Source organism: Terrapene carolina, unplaced genomic scaffold (assembly GCF_002925995.2).
Source record: "Terrapene carolina triunguis isolate 2854851 unplaced genomic scaffold, T_m_triunguis-2.0 Scaffold58, whole genome shotgun sequence".
In the NCBI taxonomy this organism is placed as follows: Eukaryota; Metazoa; Chordata; order Testudines; family Emydidae; genus Terrapene; species Terrapene triunguis.
The window spans coordinates 52,359,650-52,383,786 of record NW_020664409.1 but is presented as its reverse complement, the minus strand read 5'-3'; the positions used below and the strand labels follow the sequence as shown (position 1 = coordinate 52,383,786).

The window sequence follows — 24,137 nt, the reverse complement described above, 5'->3', positions numbered from 1 at the left end:
CCGTTTTTCTCTGAGAGTAAGATTGAGAGGTAATAGCCACCTATAAGTAATTCCTACAAAGTGGCTTTTGTTTCCAGATTTCTTAACATGTTCCTAGAGGTGAGAGTTGAAACAGACCAATTGTCTCCCATCCTTGCATGAATCCTTGGCATAGCCGCTGAAAGAAGGAACTGTGAGGCTATGGTAGCTGATATTGCATATGTAATCGAAGGAGGCCAGTCTATTATCTTGTATTATATCTTTAATTATTGTTAATCTTTTTTCTATCCAAATTCTCTTAAGCGTAGAGCTGGCTTTGATCCTGAGACATAAGCTATTCTGTAGTGGTACAAGAAGAGAATTAGTAAGATCAGACACTGTAATCAACATGTTGCAGGAGGCCCCATGGAGATGCAAAGGTTGGATTTTTCCTTAAGTGTGTGGGTAGTCTCTTAAGGTATATAAAAGGAGAGGGAACCAAATGGCATAGCTATGCTTTTTTCAATCTCAAACCAGGCCAGTGTGTATACAGAGTTACTAGAGGGGAACCACCTTCCAAGAGGACGCATTTGGAATGGTAGATAATATAAATACAAATCTGTCCAGTTGCCCAGGATTTTTAAGTGAGTGGCAAGCAAGTTATCTTATATAAATTGCATGATAAGCCTATTTATTCAAGCAAAGGAGAGACCTTGAAAGGCAATAAACGAATGATATAAGTCTTTCTTGTGCAGATATTCATTTTGGCTATTTCTATTCCTCCACAGTAAGGACAGAGGAAGGAGACACCACCTCTCTACATGCTTGGAAATTTCTTTTAATACATAGTCCATATTTATAGAAACAACTTTGGGAAGATTAGGATAAATATTAACACCTCAATAAGTTATTTCCTTGCATTTTTCAAATGGAAAATGCTGAAACTGAGAAAGATCTGTTCTATTGGATAGATCCATTGCTTGCGATTTATTCAAGTTAATGCGAAAGCCTGAGCTCTTTCCAAAAATATCAACTGCATTCAATAATGATGGAATTGATGGGGATGTCTGATTTAAACCTTGTTAGAATTGCTTAAATTGATTATTTATATCTATTGGTTCAAAGATGGCACTCTTCTCCTCTTGTAATAAGGAAGAAATATTGTTGGCTAGATCCATCTTAAGTCTTCTGGCAAATAGTTGACCTGCTTTATTTCCCTATTCATAATATCTTTATTTCACCCTGTTTAGTGAAAAGTCAATGAATGCTGGCATTCACTATATTTATATTTGGCATTGATTAGAGAACATAGGAGGTTTTCATTATTTGGGTCAATCTTATATTTTCTCTGCAACTCATCTATTTCCTTGTCCAGAAAGTCTAGTAACTTGAGTCTTTCTCTCTTCTTTCGGAGGCATACTTTATGCATTCACCCCTTACAGTAGCTTCCAGAGGTTCCCAAAACATGGTATCTGAGAGTGCTTCTTTCTTGTATGACATTAGAAATGACTGTATCAACTGTAGAACAAAACTTTGCATCTTTTAGTAGCAGAGTCCACCTAGGAGATTTTAATGATGCACAACCAGTGTCTATGGCAGGGGTCTCAAACACGCGGCCCGTGGGGTGATTTTCTGCAGCCCGCGAGCCCCCCGCCATCCCCCAGTGTTTACCAGAGCAGCGGCCGGACGTGCACCGGGAGCAAGGCAGGCTCCCTGCCTGCCTGTCCTGCCCTGCGCAGCTCCGGGAAGAGGCTGGAACGTGGGGAAGGGGGGGGCGGAGGGGCTGTGTGTGTCTGTTGCTTTAGGCAGCGCCCCCAGCAGGTCCCATTGGCCAGGAACGGGGAACCGCGGCCAATGGGAGCTGCTGGAGGCGGTGCCTCAAGCAACAGAAACACATAGCCCCTCCGCCCCCCCTTCCCCACGTTCCAGCCTCTTGCGGGGGCAGGGCAGGCAGGCAGGGAGCCTGCCCTGCCCCCGGTACGCGCCGGACCAGATCCTGCCCCCTGAACCCCTCCTGCAGCCGAACCCCCTGCCCTGAGCCCCCTGCCGTACCCGCACCTTGCACCCCAACCCACTGCCCTGAGCCCCCTGCTGCACCCTGCACCCCTCTTGCACCCCAACCCCCTGCCCTGAGCCCCCTGGCGCACCATGCACCCTGACACCTTGCTGTACCCCTCACCCCTGCGGCACCCCACACCCCAACTCCCTGCCCTGAGCCCCCACCACACCCCCCCTGGGGGCAGGGAGGGGGGAGAGTTGGGGTGGGGATTTCAGGGAAGGGGTTGGAATGGGGGCAGGGAAGGGGCCTCATGGAAGGGGTGGAGTGGGGGCGGGGCCAAGGGCGGCGGGGGGGGGGAGGTGTCAGTAATGCGGCCCTCGGGCCAATGTACTAGTCCTCATGAGTTTGAGACCCCTGGTCTATGGTAAGTATAATTGGAGCGTGATCTGAAATTAATATATTACATCAATAGCTGCTTCTAGGCATGCTGGAATCAGTGCCGAAGACGTATGAAAAAAGTCAATTCTGGAGTAAGATGAGTGTACTGTAGAGAAATATGCATAGTCACGCTCCTTGGGGCCTCTCGGCCTCCATATATCTTTTAAATCAAGTTCATTCGTTAATAATGAGGGTTGGCATATTGTGCTTTGGAAGAGGGGTCTTGTGTAACTGGATTTGTCCAGATGTCGGTCTAGCATAGTATTCCAATTGCCTCCCAGTATTACAAATCCATTTTATTAGAAAAAATGACTGCAATGTCTTTGAAAAATTCAGAATTACCTCCACTTGGATACTACCTTTTTTGAGTTGAAACAGCCTTCAAGAAGAACATAACTTTCTTCAGGATCAGACCAAGACTGTATACACTGAAAAGTTATGCTTTTGTGAATTCAGATGGATGTGCATCTGCTCCTAGAATTCAGTGATGAATGATACTTAACACCTACCCACATCTTCTTGTTTCTATTGGCATTTGTTTCTGCAAGATGAGTTTCCTGCAATAAAGCTACTTGGCACTTTTTTTTTTTAATCTGAGGTGTCCCAGGATTGTAATTTTTTTGGAAGGTTGATGAAGTCCCCTCATATTCCAGGAGTGCACTCTAAGAAATTTCATGGAAAGTTTTAAAAGATATATTAAGATATATTACCTTATTCTAAACATAAGTTGAAATTGTAAAACCACCTCTCTAGGAGAGGGTCTGTATTTATACGTATTAAATACTGGTTATTTTGAATGAATTTATGCCTTCAGTTGAGCCTCTGAGAGTGGCAGGTATACAAAAAGATCTACAGTTAAATATCATGTGTCTTTCAAAGTATATTTGCTACCGAAAACAACAAATATTAACAGACTTAAAACAAGCCAGTGTGGGCACATTCGGATCTCTGATGACTTTGGGTCCATCCACTCCTCCCTTCCCTATATTATCTAATAGTATAAACATCTCTAAATACAAATATATTTAAAGTCAAATATTACCCTACAAATACCATTGGGATTCTAAAATATGTATAATATATACAAAAGATTTTCTGTATACGTACACATATATTTATATACACAATTAATCACATGTAAATTAATTTATATTGATTTACCAAATCAATTGTAAACACAAAATCGAAATATTAAGAATACAATATAAAAAGCATATTCAGAGTATGTTCAATGCACTGCACACATTGAATAACTAGTGCTATTTAAGGTTTAGGTTATAGCCTACTTTACTTGTCAGGAGTGTGTTGACTGTTCCATAACACAATCCATGAGAGGCAGAGCTAATGGAGAGATCTTGTCTAGCAGTGCAAGTTGTGATGATTAATGCAAATAGTACCAACTACTGACTGAAGTACTATAAACTCCATCTTAGTGTTAAACAGTTACTCTATGCATTCCGGTTGTTGTTATTGCTCAGTTCCCAAGGAGATCAGCAGAAGAGTTCGGTCTTGCTGGTTATCTGCTAGGAGCTGGAAGACGATATAAGGGAATATTATCACATCTACAAGGGCATATAAGAAAACCAACTGATTTTTAAACTTCTTGAAGTAGGCTGTTCATGATGAAAAAACCATTCTGTTATTTTTGGTCAAATCTGGTCTCAGTCTTTGAGGTGTTGGCCAAGATTCAGAGTGGGTTTTGCAAAATCTTGTGGAGCCTGCTAAATCCATAATGAAGGTGAATGAGTACTTGATGAAGATTTGCTTTATGCCATTGAACGCAGCCCTCTTTTTGTTAAACTCAGCTGAGAAGTCTGGAAAAAGAGAAAATGTGTGGCCTTTGTAGATAAGGGTTTCAGGTTTTCTAGCAACTTTCATTAACGTTATTTCATCATCAAGCTGCTGAAGTTCAATGATAATGGGTCTGGGTTTGCCAGACTCCTGGCTTCTAGTATGCATTTGAAGAGCCTTTCAATATCTAATGGCGGTATCTGGGGATCCAATTTAAGTATGTCAGAGAGCAGATTCTGAAGAAAGCTGATAATATGCATCCTCTTTAGACCCTCAGCAATACCCAAGAGGCAAAGTTTGTTTCTTCAAGATCTGTTTTCTAAGTCATCCTGTTTTTCTTCCAGTTTGTCTAGTCTAAGCTTTAAGAGACAGTTTCTTCTTTAATTTCCCAGGTTTCAATGCAGTCTTTTGTAGCTCATTTTCCAAGTGAGCCATTCAGGATTTTATATCACATACATCCTGAGAGAGTCCACAAATATCTTTTGAGATTGAATCCAGTCAGTCCGTAAGGAATTCCTTCAGTGCCGTGATATCCTGAGCTAGGTTCTGCTGTGACCTTACAGTCTAGCTTTCAGCTTAGGTGATTCAGGCTTAGGTCTTTTGTTGCCTCTCATTTTTTTTCCACTGGAATCCATAGTCAACAATTTGAAGTTTATCTAGGGGATTAATTGAAACTTTGATGACACTTATTGCCAATTTGCTTGGAAAATAATTATTAGAGACAAATTGATATGTGGGCAGTGAGGAAGTCTGAAACTAGGCAACCATCTTCTTTGTGGGTACCATCTGATCCCTCAAAATCTTTTTGAATGAACTTAAAAAAAACAACAACAATTTTTCATTATTATTTTTGTCTATCAATGAAAATTTGGATATGAGATCTTTTGAAACAAAATTAAAAATTTCATTTTATTACCAAAAAAATTGCATTTTCATGTTTTGTTCTCCTTTCAGCTTTTACATTTTTTCCCCTTTTCTTTCCACTGAAATTTGATTTTTGTTTTGTTTTTGTTTGAAATGGTGGGGAAGAATCCAACTTCCGCTCACTTTTTTTATTTCTTCCTTTCCTTTCTTCCTTTTCCACTGAGAGAGGGGTGCAAGAGAAGAACAAAACTCCACTTTATCTCCCTTTTTAACTCTTCCCCCAACTCATTTCCAGTGGGGGAAAGGAAAAGTTAAAAAGAAAGGGAGAGTGGGATTTATTGATTTCCCCCCACCATTTTGAATGAAAAATATGGAAGTCAAAATGTTTCATTTGAAATTTAATCCAAAATATTTTTTATATCAACAAAATATTTTTGCCTAAAATTTCCTTGTCACTGAAATCTCATTTTTTCGACAAAATGCTTTTTGTCTAAAAAATGTTGACAAGTTCTAATCAATACAAACATCTTGAATTGCACTCAGATAAGTAACTAGTGCAATGTTTGGAATATCAAGGCCAGGATAAGGGTGGGAAGGTCACGAGAGAGAACTGATCAATCATCACATCAAAAGCACACGGCCACCTGGGATTCCAGGAGCATTTGGGGAGCCATAAGTAGACCTAAATTGCAATCTTATTGACAAAAGATAAGCAGTCTCACTCAGTCATAGAGGCAGAAGCCATCTATATTCTATTCTCAACCAACCAGGATTACTTTTGATTTATGTGACTGGAGCTTCATCCACTTCACCCTCGTCCAAGCCCCTAGCTCAGCCCGCATCTGGAAAAGCAAAAACACTGTACCATATGGGGCTGAAGAAAGAGAAAACGAGCTGTGTGCCATCCACATAATAATGATACTGTAGCTCAACTGCCTTGCTGTCTCCTCCAGCTGCTGTATGTAGTGTATACATTTACATTTAGCTATATTAAAACACACATTGTTTGCTTGGACCCATCTTACCAACACATTGAGATCATCTGTCCTTTTCATTATTTGTGTCATCTCTGAACTTTATAAGTGATGATTTTATCTTTTGTTCCAGATCATTAATAAAAGTGACAAATAGCACAGAGCCATGAACCAAACCCTGTGGTACCCCACTAAAAACACACTTGTTGGATGATGATTCTCCATTTACAATTACATTTGAAACCTATCAGTTAGCCAACTCTTAATCCATTTAATGTATGCCATGTTACTTTTTATCTTTCTAGTTTTTTAATCAAAATGTCATGTGGTACCAACTCAAATGCCTTACAGGAGTTTAAGTATATTATAACAACACAATTACCTTTATCAATCAAACTTGTAATCTCATCAAAAATGTTGATTGGCATTAATTATATTAACCTCCTTTAATTCTTTATTAATAGAGTTCCATATCATCCATTATCTTGCCCAGGATGGATGTCAGATAGGATGACCCAGTAATTATAGACCTGTTTACCCTTTTTGAATATTGGCACAACATTAGCTTTCTTCCAGTCTTCTGGAACTTCCCTGGTATTCCAAGACTTGTTGAAAATCAACATTAATGGTCTAGTGAGCTCCTCAGGCAGTTCTTTAAAATTCTTGGATGCAAGTTATCTATACCTGCTGATTTAAAAATGGCTAACTTTAATAGCTGCTGTTTAACAACCTTTTGCAATACTAGTTGAATAGAAAGTGTTATCATATGATATTGCTACATTACTACAGGTAATGTGATAACTTCTGTTTTTTCCCCAATTACAGAACAGAAATATTTATTTAACACTTCTTTCTCTTCTGCATTATTATTGATTGTACTATTTCCATCTAGTAATGGGGCAATACCATTGTTAAGATTCTTTTTGTTACTAATATACTTTAAAAACTTCTCCTTATTGTCCTTAACTCTGGCCATAGATTTTTCCTTTAGTCCCTTTGCTTTCCTTATCACTTTTCTACACTTCTTGGCTTCTGATTTATGTTCATTACTTTCAATTTCCCCTTTTTCCATTGGTTTTCACACACACACACACAGAGAGAGAGAGAGAGAGCTGCCTTCACTACTCCTCTAAACCATGCCATTTTTTTTAACCAATATGATCTTTTTTCTCAAATGTGGGATTGTGGCTTTTGGGGTATCTAGTAAATGTTCTTAAACAATTCCCAGTTTTTCAATTTTTTCTGATTAAATTCTTCCTCACAGCTGATTTGGCTCATAATGGTTTTCAGCTTTATAAAATTGACCCTTTTAAAGCACCAATATATATCACTGGTCTGGACTTTATTCTGTTTGCACATTATAAACATGGTCAAGTCATGATCACTTGTACCCAAGTTACCATTAATTTTTAGTTCTGTGATCGGTTCCTCTTACAGGGTCTAATACAGAATTTCCCTGTGTTGGCTGCAACACTTTTTGAGTTAGGAAACTATAATATTTAGAAATTCCAGGAATATTTTAGTACTGTCAGCATGAGACTTCCAGCATATGTCACTCAAATCAAAGTGCCCCATGATCACTCAGCTTCTTTCCCCCTCCCCTCACCCCCCAAGAAGGAGAGAAATTGGAATACTCAAGTACAATCCTGTCCATCTGTGCCAGGGCCAAAGTTGAGTCAACCACATCAAAGGCTGCTGATATAAAAGAATCGGCCTGGACGTCTGATTGCTGTCCATTTTTGGGAAGAAGTTTCCAACCAGCAAAACTTCTGTGGACTCCGTCCCATACTCAGATTCATTGTAGAGAAAATAATTGAATCTGAAGACTCCAAATGATCCCAAAGTTCCATTGTCATTGTCTTCTCTATTAACTTATGTAAAAATGCAGGTTAGGGACAGGGCAACTGTTAGCAAGATCCTCAGCATCAGAAGATGGATTCACGAGTACCAGCCTAATGGCTGCTCTTTTGGGTGAAGCTGCCACCTTGCCTTCTGTGAAGAGTTAAGGGTTAGTATATCACACTAAATCAGAGGTGGGCAAACTACGGCCGGGCCATATCTGGCCCGTGGGACCCTCCTGCCCAGCCCCTGAGCACCTGGCCCGGGAGGCTAGACCCCAGCCTCTCCCCTGCTGTTCCCCCTCCCCTGCAGCCTCAGCTCACTGTGTCGCCGGTGCAATACTCTGGGTGGCAGGGCTCTGAGCTCTTGCCGGGCAGCGCAGCAGCAAAGCCGTGGCCTGACCCGGTGCTCTGTGCTGCGCGGTGGCGTGGCTGGCTCCAGTCGGGTGGCACGGCTGCCTGTCCTGGTGCTCTGGGCAGCACGGCTGTAGCACCGCCAGCCACCAGTGCTCCAGGCAGCACAGTAAGGAGGTAGGGAGAAGGGGGGTTGGATGGGGGCAGGGGAGTTCGGCATGGTGCTTAGGGGGTAGGGTGGTCAGAGGGTGGGGAACAGGTGGGTTGAATTGGGGCAGGGGTTCTGGGGGGGCAGGAAGGAGATGGGGAGGGGGTTGGATGGGGCGGCGGGGAGCAGTCAGGGGCGGGGTTCTGGGGGCGGTCAGGGAGAAGGGGTGGTTGGATGGGGCAGGGGTCCCGGGGGGGGGCAGTCAGGAATGAGAGGAGGGGTTGGATGGGGCGGTGGGGGGCAGTCGGGGCGGAGGGTCTGGGGGCGGTCAGGGGACAGGGAATGGGGAGGGTTGGATGGGGCAAGAGTCTCGGGGGGGCCATCAGGGGGCGAGAAGCAGGGGGGGCAGATAGGGAGCGGGGGCCAGGCCACACCTGGCTGTTTGGGGAGGCACAGCCTCCCCTAACCGGCCCTCCATACAATTTCAGAAACCCGATGTGGCCCTCAGGCCAAAAAGTTTGCCCACCCCTGCACTAAATAATCAACAGACTTGTCTACTGGACGTATGGTATATACATTCCTTATTTATGTCTGAAACCACTTTAGTTGGATCCATCATCTCTCTGGGTATACCAATGAAATATGTTCATTCCCTAACAGGAGCAGAAGTGAGCCATCACTTCAAATGAGAGACGGTGATGTTCAGCTCATAACACAGCAGTAATCCTCACTCCTGTAATCGCAATCCTTAAAACTAGACTGGATCATAGTTGTCATGTCAGTCATTATATATAGTCAACCCAGAGGGGCTATTGTCCATGTGGTCATTGAAGTCATCCATTGCAAAAAAGCCTAGGTTACTATAACATCTGGGCAAGGCAAAACTTTGGTCAACTCTGCTCTGCTGAGGTGAAAATTCTAGCTACAGTCAGCTATTTCTTGTTCTGCATTTTAAATTCCTTGATTAACTGCTTCTGACCAAATTTACTTTTTAAGGTCTAATGTGATTCACCTTAGTGTCTAGTGGTTTACAGTACAATTTTAATCCATCTAAGGGTTTTTTTAGCCATTGTAAGACAAAACAAAACAATTGGTTTTAACCAAGAGCAGCTAATTATATTGACCTATATGAATTCATAAAAATGCATTTCTTTGGAATAAGCAGGCAATCTGGTCAGATAGTGTGAAAGAGAAAAACCTATTAATTAACCATATGAAATATTTTTCTGCTTTGTTTTATAGAATCGGGGGTACTAATCATATTACACCATTTATCACTCAGGGTTCTGTAAGTGTTTTACTACAAGATACAGAAAATATTTAGTATAAATATCTTCCTTTCAGGGAAAAGTTGAAGAAGCTATGAAGGCCTTTGAAGTATTAGTGAGCAAATATCCACAGAGTCCACGAGCAAGATATGGGAAAGCACAGGTACCAGTGAAACTGTTGTAAATGTAAAAATAATATTCAGAGGTTATCTAATAATAGAGTCCTGTGTACAAAACAGACTGTTTCTGTATTCTATACAGTGATCCCAGTTTTTAAGTTAAACCCCCCCACTTGTCTATTTCAAGCATCCTCCTCCTGAAAATAAAGACACTGGAAAACAAGCTCTGACTTCATAATAATTTAGTTCCTTGATACAATAACTCCAAAACAGAAATAATCATTTTATTTTCATAAAGCATGGGGGAATCACAGGAATAGGTGTAATAAAAATCTATTTGAACTCATATTAATCAAGATGAGTCAAGTGAAACCATCACAGTAAAAGAAAGTTGTGCTGTGCTACAATTAATGAGGCATTTGAACTGGAGTCACTATCAGTTTTCACTTGGTACGTAACAGTTATGCTAAAACCAAAGCCCCAACTACCAAAAAACCTAGTGCATAGACACGTGTACAATGGACCAAATTCTCTGATCATGTAAATAGATGAAATTCCATTGAAGTCAATGGATCTACACCCTTTTACACCAGCAGAACATTTGGCCCCATTTGTGCGATGGTGCTTCAGTTAAGAACAGATTTCTTTATTAAACAAGCTTTTCATATTTCCCTTCCTTATGAATTAACCCCTTCCACAGAGCTGTAAATTAATGCTTGCAAATGTTTTAAACAGTAACTCCTCATAGTATAATAGAATGCCGTAAATGTGTGTGTGGCACTATTCTTAGGCGGCCTCACGGAGCTTAACAGTCAGAACAGAACAAGACTCCATAACACTAAATAAAGCATTAACAAAATGCCACACTGAAATAGTAGTTCTCTTGCTGCTAAAGCAGTCTGCTGGCCAGCAGGAGGAGGGTTTAACTGGTATCAAATGTCTATGGAAGCATTACAGAAGAATTAAAATTGAAGCCAACAGCAGCCTGCATTTCAGTGGGGACTTTGGATGAAACTGGTACAAGTGTGAGGGAATGGTGATTTTAATACTTACCCCCATTGCACTTAGATTGAAGCTGCAGTTATAAAAAAGAGAGAGAGTTTTTTTTAGAGATCAGCTTTGGCACATCTTCAATCAAAGTGGTGTGTGTATGTATGTTTGTGTGTGTGTGTGAGTGAAGTACTGGGCCAAATTTTGTCTGCAGCTAAAGACATTTTGTTACCCCACTGAGTTGTCCAGGTGTAAATGGGGAAAGAAGTCTAATGGCTCAGGAGGCAGAGCGTAGTGTTAATGTTAAATCCCATTTCTGCTATTTACTATTCTGGGGCTAGCCAGAGGCTGCTCCAGTGTACTCTAGTGTAGACCTACTCCCTATAAGCTGTTCCACTGGCAGAGGATTGGCCATAGTGCTTTCTCCTGTTCCTGGCATGGGCCTCTCCTCACCCCCAAAGCACCCCTTAAACTGGGAGCAGGTGGTATGAAACCAGCTATGCTGACTTTTTAACATCCAAGATTTCCTTCAAAATGTTGGGAACTTCAGTTGCACTTTTAAGGCAGTTTTAATGTCACTTTGGACCACTTTGGTGTAGCAGTATGATTCTGAAAGGGGCTGACGATCAGGACCTAATGTCATAATTAGCACTCTTTTCTCAGACATGCATAAGTAACTACTTATAGGTGCATCTCTGCTTTTGGCAGCCTTGTATTCTACGTATGGAATTTGTAATCAGGGGCTCGGTGGCATTAACTTTCTACTTCTGCATGCTCACCTTTAAGTAATTGATGGAACTCCTATTGATTTCAGTGGAGAATGGGGGCCTTGGGAAAAAAGCAGTTGGACAATCATGGTGTGCGCTGAAGTACTATGGATCATTCCCAAGACTGCCATTACATAATTTTATTTGTAAGACACTGTTACTTTTCAAGGAGGCCAGGATTTCACCCTAAGAGTGTCCTCACTCCTGCATTATGAAGGCACCATTGACTTCATACAATACATACGAACTGGCCAGATTCTGCCTCTAATAGATAGGTGGGGCTTGTTTTTTTTCTTATTATTCTGAAAATTGTAAAGGAGTGGATGTTCCTTTCCCCAAATTTCTGCAACAGCAGTTATAATTATGGTATTATCCCCAAAGTACAAGCAATTTCTAGGTTGATTTCTTGGCGTGGCTGAGACCATATCAGAATTGCTATATTGTAGTGATAATATCTTACATAGATGTAGTGCCTTTCATCCTCAGAGATCTCAGAGCTCTTTCCAAATGACATGTGATGTGATATGTATCAATGAGATTTGATAGATGATGGCATACGATGGCAGCTGTTCCTTCCTGCTATATATTTTTTCCTTAAACATCCTTCCCTATCCTGCATCCCAGAAAATAAGCCAGTTTCTTAGAGGGTATTCCATCAAGAAAAAAGGAATTATTCCTAACTATTGATTTCTGAGTTTGTCTCTGGGACAAACCAATCAAATGTTTGGCTGATGTGACCATATTGCATGGTATTTTCCCCTTTCAGTTTCAGAATAGTGAGCCTGAGCCAACCAGTCATGATGTGCTGAATTAATTGTATAAACAAAGAAGTTCATTGAACATTGCAAACTTAAAAAAAAACCTGTATGTAAAGAGTTGCTAGGTATTAACCACTGACAGCAACAATATGCAGCTAATGTGATTGAAACGTTTTTAATTAATGCCAGCATAGTCGATAAAACATTGAATCCAGATTGATTGACCTATATATGTTTCCATTACTGAAGTGCTTGTGATGCACAAAAACACCTACCCCGTCGAGCTAATTAGTTAAACATGAATGGAACACAGGCCAATAAAAATAGGAGATATTAGGAAGGACTCATAGAACACTACTAATTTGACTCAGCATAGAAAGCATATAAATTAATATCCACACTTTTAAAATTAAGTATGTGAGATCAGTCTAGCTCTGTTTCACTACTGAAAACTGGGGAGCAAAATATATGCAGACAATGGAGAGAGGTTCCATGCTAGGTGTGAAATCTTGGTTCTCTTGAAATCAATGGGAGTTTTGCCATTGTCTACGATGGAGCGAGGATTTCACCCTACATGTCAATATGCATATAAGTCTGCTTTCAGACTTGAAAAACAAAATGAGGTTCATGGAACATTCCTAGTAGAATTCTATCACTACTGTAGGTTGAAGTGGAGGATAGGAAAGAATTGTTGGGAGTAAGAGGAGAAACTAGGTAAAGGGAAGAGTGAGACTGCACGAGCGCAAGGTATAAATGGAAGAGGTAAGGGTGAAAAGCACGATGAACAGGGAGAAGCAGGTTGAGGACCAGAAGGGTTCCAGTGGTGGAAGAAGAACTGAATGGAGGCTGGGAGGGCAGCAGCCAACAGCAGCACAGCAAATGAGGGGGACAATATCCAGGGTTCTCATGCTGTCAGAAGGCTGAGAAGGTTGCTCTCCTGGCATCTTCCCCATCATTGGGAGAGGAGAAAGGGACAGGAAGGGGAGCTAGAAGGCCTTACCTTGGAACCTTGGCTGTTGGCTGGTGCTGGCTGCTTTGAGGGAGGAGTCCTGAGAGTCTGGGAATTGTCACGGTCTGCTCCCACCCCTCGCAAGCTCCTCCTGGCTGCAGCTGCTATTCCCCATGTGGCGTTGGGGTGGAGGAGAGAAAGTGGTGGGGTCCAATGCTCTGAGCATTTTTCTAAGCCTTATAGAACCAACCTTCTCGTTCCCATGCTGATAAGGTGTAACAATTTGTCTTTAAATAACACAAGATTTATTGTTATAGCAAGGTAGATGCCACAAGCTACCAGAAAATTATTGAGCACCTGGCAAATGGTGGTATCATTTTAACAATAGCTCAGGTATCTTTCAGCTCCTGGGGCTGCCCTCTGACTTTCTCATCAGGCAACATCTGGAGAGTTTAGAAAATTAGGCGTTATCCACTGACAGCTCTGATCTGTATAAAACATATTCCTTCCATATCATTAATATTGTCTTTTTAAAGGAGAAATTCTGATTTCAACTAGTATCACCCACAAAGTTTTTAGAATTTGGTATGATGCATTGCATTAGCATGTTACCTTTGAAAAATACAAAATGACAAATTTTCAGTTGGAATAACTCAATGGCTTCAATGGAGTTCCATCAACAGAAAATGTGGCCCAAAATCTATATATATTAGAAAATGGTCTATGATGACAAACCTTCTGATATAAGAATGCTGTTTCATCTCATTTACATGGATGCCTGTCAAGAAGAGAATGCAGAAGTAAGAATCAGCTGTAGGTGGTTGTGAATAAAATGCCTTGTGCTTTTATGCATGTATAATTTCTCATACATATGATGACAACCATTTCCCAGGGATATATGAATGCTGGATATAAATCCACCTGCCAGAGTGCACAAGCAACTAGAGTTCTGCTCCAAGCTCACACCAAAATTGCCTACACTCGAAGATACTTGTTAAATTTGACACATTAACGAGGAATAATACAATTTTGCCTTTACTCAAAAAGAAATTTTTTTAAACTCCAAACTATATGATAATTTGTTATTTATAACAATTTTGTGATTCCACCTAGTGTGAGGATGACTTAGCTGAGAAGATGAGAAGCAATGAAATACTGCAAAAAGCCATCAATACTTTTGAGGAGGTGGCTAGCCTGCCAGACGTCCCTGCTGATCTGGTAAAATTGAGCCTGAAACGACAAGCAGACAGGCAGCAATTTCTTGGTAAGATTTAAATATGGCTTATGTGTATGACTTAAATGTGCAGAATTTATGGGGGAGATATTCAAATGTGCTTAAGTGAAGTAAGAACACCAACCGGTTCCACTGATTTTCAGTGGGACTTGTATACCCAAGTCCCTTACATACAGTACTTTTGAAAAATCTCCCCCTAAAATGCTGTTAGTTATTATTAGTTATTTGGATTACAAGAATGCCAAGAATTGGGCCACATTGTGCTAGGTGATGTGCCTATAGTGAATGGCAGTCCCTGACTCATAAAGTTTACAATCTATACAGACAGAGGTAGGAGAAGGAAGTTTTGTTAGGCCTATTTTCAGAGGTGTAACTGAGGAAAGGAGAAATTAAGTGCTTACATATGATCATGCAGGGAACCTGCAACAGAATAACCTTGGGTATCTCACTTCACCTCTCTGTCTCAGTTTTACTATCTGTAAAATTGGTACAATGATGCTTATCTTCACTTTGTAAAGTGCTTTGAGATCTACTCATGAAAAGCACTATACGATAGTTAGGTGGTGTTGCTGTTGTTCTCCTGAGTCCCAGTCCAGTGTCTTTAGCCACTGTCCTTCCTCCCTGCATGTTTGGGAAAGTGCTGTTTCTCAAAATCAGACCATCATTTTTAATGCATATTTTAAGGTTTTAAAAATCTATTTTGAAGCTGTTAATGGACTGTTACGGGACTGTAATTAGTGAGTATAACTCTGTTGACAAGAAATCTCATATTTATTATATTGCTCACAAGCTTCCTGTCAGTTTTATTTGTTTAGTTTTATTTATTTAAACTATTCAATGAACATAATTTACACTCCTTGCTATTGAAACTCTTTCTAAGAAGCAGAAAGTTCAGTAAAGTATTACACAGAATACCTAACTGATGGTGTATCAGCTGTGTGGTTTGCTAGATCTCATGGGTTAAAGCACTACATGAAAACTGTCTTAAACAACCAATCAGTTGGCTGACAAAAAATCACTTGTCTTCAGTGGTGTTGCAGCCATGTTGGTCCCAGGATTTTAGAGAGACAAGGTGGGTAAGTTAATATATTTTACTGGACCAGCTTCTGTTGGTGAGAGAGGCCAGCTTTGGCACTCTTATACCAGAAGAAGAATGCTGTGTAAGCAACAAAGCTGTCTTTCACCAACAGAAGTTGATATAATAAAAGATAGTACCTCACCCACCTTTTCACTCAAAAATCACTTGTTTGTTTAATGGATAGGGTCTTGCACTGGAGGTAGAGTACAACTGTACTCAGTACATTCATCGATAATTTAGGGCTACCTCTAGATTGTCTAATACAGATGGTATCTTTACAGTTTTCCTTGTATATTTGTGCGTCAAGGTTTTTATGAAGTAGCCCATCACCATGGTATCTGAATTCTTATAGGCTTTTTTGTAAGTTGATCATACTTTTCAGCTGATAACTTTAACTTATAATTCTATCTTCATACAGAACAATGGAAGCTTAATCATTATAGTCATGAAAAGCATCTGCCCCAAACTCTGAGCTGCATAAAAGAAACTTTAAAATTAGGGCTGTCGATTAATCATAGTTAACTCATGTGATTAACTAAAAAAAATGAATGATGATTAATTGTAGTTTAAATGGCACTGTTAAACAAGAGAATACCAATTGAAATTTACTAAATATTTGGATGTTTTCTACATTTTCAAATATATTGATTACAATTACAACACAGAATATAACTTGCACAGTGCTCACTTTATATTATTATTTTTATTACAAATATTTGCACTGCAAAAATGTTGAAAGAAATAGTATTTTGCAATTCACCTCATAAAAGTACTGTAGTGCAATCTTTTTATTGTGAGAGTTGAACTTACAAATGTATAATTGTGCACAAAAAATAACTGCACTCAAAAACAAAACAATGTAAAACTTTAGCGCTTACAAGTCCATTCTACTTCTTGTTCAGCCAATCGCTCAGACAAACAAGCTTGTTTACATTTATGGGAGATAATGCTGCCCTCTTCTTATTTACAATGTCACCTGACAGTGAGAACAGACATTCCCTTGGCACTTTTGTAGCCGGCATTGCAAGGTATTTACGTTCCACGTATGCTGAACATTCGTATGCCCCTTCATGCTTCAGTCACTATTCCAGAGGACATACTTCCATGCTGATGACACTTGTTAAAAAATAATGTGTTAATTAAATTTGTGACTGAACTCCTTGGGGAGATTTGACAAAAGCAAAGAAGTTATCAATGTGAGATTTCTGAAGATAGGTACAGCACTCGACCCAAGGTTTAAGAATCTGAAGTGCCTTCCAAAATCTGAGAAGGATGAGGTGTGGAGCATGCTTTCAGAAGTCTTAAAAGAGCAACACTCAGGGTATGTCTACACCCAGCCGCTAGTTCGGCGGCTGGCAATCGAAGTTCTGGGTTCGACTTATCGCGTCTTGTCTGGACGCGATAAGTCGAACCAGGAAGTGCTCGCCGTCGACTGCGGTACTCCAGCTAGACGAGAGGAGTACCGCGGAGTCGACAGAGGAGCCTGCCTGCCGCGTGTGGACCGAGGTAAGTTCGAACTAAGGTACTTCGAACTTCAGCTACGTTATTCACGTAGCTGAAGTTGCGTACCTTAGTTCGATTTGGGGGTTTAGTGTAGACCAAGCCTCAGATGCAGAAACTACAGAAACCGAACCACCAAAAAAGAAAATGAACCTTCTGCTGGTGGCATCTGACTCAGATGATGAAAATGAACATGCTTTGGTCTGCACTGCTTTGGATCATTATCGAGCAGAGCCCGTCATCAGCATGGACGCATGTCCTCTGAATGGTGGTTGAAGCACAAAGGGACAGGGCCGTCCTTAGGCATACTCAGCATACGCGGCTGCGGGCTGCGTAGGGCACTGGAAAACAGGGCCGGCTTTAGGCCGATTCAGCCGATTCTGCTGAATTGGGCCCCGCGCCAAGAGGGCCCCGCGCCACAGCTCTCCACCCCGCCCCCAGCTCACTTCCCCCTCCTCCCCTCCCCTGAACGCTCCGCCCCCTCCCCTGCTTCCCGCGAATCAGAGAATCACACTATTTCATTAGTGTGTTGCTGAAGATGATAAAATCACATCTCTAAAAAATCCTTGCATACAGTTTTTTTTAAATAAATCCTTCAAAAGACCACCCTTATCTAAAATACACACTTTAATTTTAATTACTATAGTACAAAAAACTTGCTTCCAAAGTCTTCCTGTCCTTTCTCCATCCCTTTCATTGGACAAACGAGTTTCCCTTTCTTTACTTCTGACTATTTGATGAACTAGTTTTAAGAGAACCCTCTAAGAAAATCAGTACCTTAGTAAGATATAAAATCCTTTGTTATGCCTAAAATCTTTGGAAACATATATTTTAAAGTTGGTGAAATTTCATAAACATGTTTATTGTTATGGAGATCACACAAAGTAAATTAGTGTTCCCTTTTTCTAAAAGCAATGAACATTGTTATGAACACGCTTATCCTCTGTGACTGATTAATTTAAAATAATGTCTTTGTTTCAGTGAGTTAAGTATGTAGTAATCTGGAATGATTACTTTATGAAGGCTTAAGAGTACATTTAAAATATAAAATCAACTTAGAAATACTGATTAAGAAAATATAAAACAGAGAAGAGCTGCATCATGTATTCCATAATATTTAATGTTGTATTCAGCAGGACAGCTGCCTTGCCCTTACTACAAAGTTTTTGCAAATAAATCTCTGACAGACTTCAGGGTATATCAAAAAACCCGTGACTGACATTTTTTTTTTCCAGGTTTAGTGTTTTTAATTAGGTACCTTGTGCATGTCCAGTCTTCACCTTCTGGCATGCAGTGGAAAACATGCTCAATTTTCTTTAGAAAGAAATTGCAGAAGTGTGTTTTTTTCAAATGTCATTTGTTTCATTTGGGTTCATGGATTTGGCTGGAAGGGGTTCAGCAGGGTGGGGGAGGGAAGAGAGGAGGGAGACAGTGGGGAGAGGGCAGGGCCTGGGGCAGAGCAGGGGTGGAGTACGGGCGGGGGCCACAGGCAGAAGAGGTGGGCTGAGGCGCTAGCCTCCCCAAGCGGCAGCTTCACCCACCGCCCATGACAGCAGGTAAGAGCAGGATAACTCCCACACACTCAGTGCGCACTGCAGTCTCCTTAGGCAGGGGCCCTATTCACAGAGCCGAATGCATCGGTTCGGCGCATTCTGCATGAAGGAGAGGGTACGGGGGTCTCTGCGGGGAACTGAGACTCTCCACCGCCGTGAGGCTCGGTATCCTTTGCTGCCTCATCCCTCCCCCCCCTGCAGTCGAGCATAGGGCCACCAGTTTGATAATACTGCGTAGGGCCCCATAAATCCTAAGGACGGCCCTGTGAAAGGACATATGAATCTTTAGCGCATCTGGCATGTAAATATTTTGCAACGCCGGCTACAACAATGCCTTGCGAACACCTGTTCTCACTTTCAGGTGACATTGTAAATAAGAAGTGGGCAGCCTTATCGCCTGCACATGTAACCAAACTTGTTTCTCTTAGCGATTGGCTGAACAAGAAGTAAGACTGAGGAGACTTGTAGGGTCTAAAGTTTGACATTGTTTTATTTTTGAACGCAGGTTTTTTTGTGCATAACTCAACATTCGTAAGTTCAACTTTTATGATAAAGAGATTGCACCACAACACTTGTATTAGGTGAATTGAAAAATATTTTATTTTTACAGTGCAAATATTTATAATAAACATAAATATAAAGTGAGCCCTGTGCACTTTGTATTCTGTATTGAAATTGGAATCAATATATTTGAAAATGTGGAAAACATCCACAAATATTTAATAAATGGTGTTCTATTATTGTTTAACAGTACAATAAATATTTGTAATCATTTGACAGCCCTATGTAAAATCCCTTCCATAAAAAAATCTGGGGTGTTTTGGAATTTTGTCTTAAAAAAATTCTGAGCTCAGGTGCGCTCTCCTCCCCCTCCCCCCCAAGTATTATATTGGAGAGAAGATGTGGTCTAGTGGAATGAGTGAAGACCTGGGAGTCAGGAGATCTAGGCTTATTCATACTGGCACTGATGCAACATGATTTGAAAGGAATCCCTTATGCACACATTTTGAAAAATAAATGTTGAGTGCCTCAATTTTTAACTTGCCTAACTTTAGACTCAAATGCCCTGACATTCAGTGGTGGCAGCACCAATATCTCCCACTGATTTCAGCTGGACTTGTGGGTTCTGATAATCACACTGTAGGAACTAAAGCTGGGACCCCAAAACTGAAGCTGCCAAACTAGAGGGCAGTTTTGCAAATTTAGGTCCCAGTCCTGTGATGATCCAAGCTGACCCTTGAACTCAGACAAAGCCTCATTGACTTCAATAGGCATAAGAGTCCATCCAGATGGATCAGTTTTCAGGACTGGCTTGCTCTTAACTTCTCTGTTCTTCAGTGCAGGAAAACAGTGAAGCACATACTTAATTTTAAGCCTGTGAAACAATTGATTTCAACTGAACTATTCACATGCTTAGTTAAGAACATGCTTAAATGATTTGATTTATCAGGACCAAAATTTGAATTAAAGTGCTTCCCTGACTTCGTGGAGCACTTTGAGATCTGCAGAAGAATAATAGCTACAAAAATGTAAGGTATTATTACTATTATTGCCATACATAGAATTGTAATGTAAAGTATTATTACTATTACTGCCATACATAGAATTGTCCACTCGAGGCTCCCATAATCCTGGAAGATATGTACAATACCATCGGAGATTTCTTAAGTATTGCTTGTAAGGTGAGAATGAACTAGTTAAATGTATTCATATGTAATGAAATCCTCTTTTATGTTCTGCATCATCAGTGATCATTAATGAAAGTTGGGGTACACAATTCTTTGATCAGCATTTATTTCTTGTTATAATTGTTATAATTCACTTTTATTCAATCAAATTAGGTCACATGAGAGGTTCTCTGGTTACTCTTCAGAAACTAGTTCATCTGTTTTCCAATGATATCTCATTGAAGAATGACCTTGGAGTGGGTTACCTCTTAATAGGAGATAACAGTAATGCCAAGAAAGTTTATGAGGAGGTGAGCTTCCATTTCATATCAACTGAGAAAAAAATACATTGTTAAAGTATTTATTCAAAAGTTTGCTTATTGCTTATTTAACTCTCTTAATGCTTTGTAAAGCAAATCACCGATATGTATGACTCTTAAGGGTTAACATAAATAACTCTTTGCTCATGAATAGTTGATCTTACATTGGTTTCTCAAATATTCCTGTTATCAAGATATTAAACACTCTTCTTTATAGACTAGTAAAATTCAGGTGAAACTCTTTTTCACATGATTAACATAAATTGGCTCCTTATACCTTAGGGTAACCAGCTGTGTGTGTATTTATATTCTAATGTACGTAGGAATCTAATGCTCATGATGAGAGTTGAAGACTTCTAATTATCTATAGGACAGAATACAGCACAGACCCCTTACTTTTCTCTGCCAGTGTGCCTCAGCCCTGTTCTGGAGAGATGGATGTGTAGACCCTACCAAATTCGCGGCCTTGAAAAACACGTCACGGACAGTGAAATCAGACTTCCCCCGTGAAATCTAGCTGAAGAAGGGAGGGAGGATGGGCAGGGCAGGGCTGGGGTGCCACAGCTGCAGGCATCTACTGTTCATGGGGCTCCAGCTGCTAATCAGCTGGGTTCTGGAAGGATGGGACTTCCTCTTTTCTTGCACGGTCACTCATGGGAGGAAATCAGACCCACCTACACCTCCGGGTACCTCCTCCGGCTGCAGGAAGCCCCCGGAGGTGGGTCTGATCCCCCCCGCCCACAAGGGCCATGTAGGGGAAGAGGAAGTCCTGTTCCTCCCCAACCTGGCCGGGGCTAGGAACCCCTGGCTGGGGCACTCCCAGTAGCACAGGGGAGATCAGACCGACCTCTGGGAACCTCCTCCGGCTGCGGGAAGCTCCATGAGTATTGCCTTCAGAGCCCAGCTATGAAGGCAGTGCAGAAGTGAGGATGGCAATCGTGCAACGCCCCCCCACAACAGCTTTGCACCCCCTCCCTCCCCCCCCCCAATGACCTCCTTTTGGGTTGGGACCCCTGCAGTTACAGCATCATGAAATTTCAGATTTAAACATCTGAAAATGTGAAATTGGCCATGAAATTGATCAAAATGGACCATGAATTTGATAGGGCTCTAGGGATGTGTTAGGGTGGTTCAATCTCTGACCTTTCAAACCTTGTCGTCTTTTCTCAGACTGCCAACACAAGTGCCAATTAAATCACGTTTTTTATGTGGTGTCTTGTTCACTAGGATTGATGCTGCTTACCTGTAGCCTGGCGGAAACTCCACCCATCTGGGAGGGTTTCCCTGCCCACCTGACAGAGAAAGCAGGAAACCCCTCTCACCGTGTGTGGAGTTTCATCTGGGCTGGCAAGTCAGAAGTTTCCAGAGCTCAGGCTGCGTGAGGGGCTGTTCCCTGCTGAGTGAGGGAAGGCCCTGTTCTTCCCCTGAAGATGCTGGTGCTCTTGTTGGACCACCTGAGCTACAGGATTAACTAGATTGGCCAGCACAGGAGAAGGCCGTTATCCAAAAAGAGGAATGGGCTAAGCTGGTTGGTGCCATGTGTTGGGTCCGTAGGGTAGGCAGTTGCTACTGTAGCAAATAAAATTGTTGCTATACCTTGCACAGCTCTGTCTCTCCCACTCACCTCTGGGAGGTAGAGGGAGCTCATGCCCCATGTGGTACCTCCAGAGGATCGATGAGCTGCTGGAGCCAGATGTCATGTTTAGGGGAGGGTGTGGTTGGAGCAAGGAGACCAGTCCCAGTACCCGCCTTCCATGTGTTCTCAGCACAGTGTTTGCTGTGGCTGCTGCTTTGGCATCTTGTATAACCCCAGCCTTAGAACATTAATGTTCAGTTATTATTTTGGCATGCTGCCAACATTTTCCTACAGAACATAAGTGTGACAAAAGAAATGGCAATTTTTAATAGTTGGTATCTCAGCCAAATCTGCACAGAATTTCATGGAACAAAGAAAAGACATGTCTCTAGCCCAAGATCTGTCTTCCTTCTGAATTTCAATGGCATGTTGCAAACAGTGTAGGTGTTAGAGCTTGTTAAAAAAAGTCACAAAAATCCTTTATAATGGGGGGAGGGGAGAGCATAAGGCAAGCTAAATATAGATAGGGGTTGCTATCAGCTGTCCCTGTAATTATTTTGATATGACTACATTGTACAAATTTTGCTGTACCACACACAAAAGAAATGGTTCTAAGACAAAATATGATAAGTTATTACTGGTCTGTTTTTAATATCTTTTTTGCCATGGTGCTGTAGGCGTCTCAAATACAATTACTTCCTTTTGCAGATCACTAGCCAGTTAAATGAAGTAGACCACAATAATGCTTTGTCCTTGTAAAAGAGCAGCTAATGCCTCATTGGATAGTTTGGCAGATATTCTATTTGAAATAATATAGCTTTTTTCTCATATTCTGACTCTCCTGTGAGCGAAACCCTGACATCCTAACTCACAAAAAACTTCCATGGATTTCAACGAGAGGATGGTTGGTTATTATGGCACAGGCTGAGCCTCTGAATTCTGTTGCTGATTCCACCACAGAATTCTTGTGTGACCTTGGGCAAGTCACTTAATCTCTCTGTGCCTCAGTTTCCCTTCGTTAAAATGATGGTAACACTTCCTTTTTTCTGTCTGTTTTGTCAGTTTAGAATGTTAGCTCTTTGAGTAGTCAGGAACTGTTTGTCATTGGACAATGTCTAGCACAAAGGAACCCAATTTTTTTCTGGGGCCTCTAAATGCTACCATAATACAAATAATAATAATAAAAAATAACAATAACCACTACTTTCTTTAGGAAGAAATAAATATGGATCTCAGTATTTGGCTTAGTGTACAGAATCAAGTTTTTTGTTTGTTTTCTTCCCACAAGTAACTTGAAAAGTTTTGGGTGGTTTCCTACCTGTTTTAGGGGCCCAATCCTGTGCGGTTCGAAGGGTTCTCAGTTTCCACTGATTTAACTTGGAGTCACAAAGAGGGACTCATCATTACAGAGGATCAAGTCCTAAAATCCTAAATCCAGTAATGGAATATATTTTGATTTAATTCTAAATAGCTACATTTTAAAAGAATATTGCTGAAAATCATTTCTTACTTCAAGCAGTGACCTGGTTTTAGGGCTGTAGGTGTTTTCTTGCAACAATGGGTATGTCTACACTACGGGATTAATCCGAATTTACAGAATTCGAATTTTGGAAACAGATTGTATAAAGTCGAATGTATGCGGCCACACTAAGCACATTAATTCGGCGGTGTGCGTCTAAATCTACCGGGGCTAGCGTCGATTTCCGGAGCGTTGCACTGTGGGTAGCTATCCCATAGTTCCCGCAGTCTCTTCCACCCATTGGAATTCTGGGTTGAGATCCCAATGCCTGATGGGGCCAAAAACATTGTCGCGGGTGGTTCTGGGTACATCCTCCCCCTCTCTCCAGGGAAGCAACGGCAGACAACCATTTCGCGCCTTTTTCCTGGGTGAACAGTGCAGACGCCATATTACGGCAAGCATGGAGCCCGCTCAGCTCAAGACAGCAGTCATGAACATTGTAAACACCTCGCATGTTATTGTGCAGTTTATGCTG

General features: G+C 41.2%; 1 protein-coding gene across 1 annotated transcript in view; it reads left to right on the top strand.

The window, feature by feature from the left end:
* Nucleotides 1-24,137, top strand: part of ASPH (aspartate beta-hydroxylase) — a 167,513-nt gene that overhangs the window by 103,702 nt on the left and 39,674 nt on the right. The window contains exons 22-24 of the mRNA XM_026662251.2: nucleotides 9,709-9,795; nucleotides 14,329-14,479; nucleotides 20,422-20,558. Coding sequence (XP_026518036.2) covers nucleotides 9,709-9,795; nucleotides 14,329-14,479; nucleotides 20,422-20,558 — 375 coding nt within the window. The remainder of the gene's footprint in view (nucleotides 1-9,708; nucleotides 9,796-14,328; nucleotides 14,480-20,421; nucleotides 20,559-24,137) is intronic.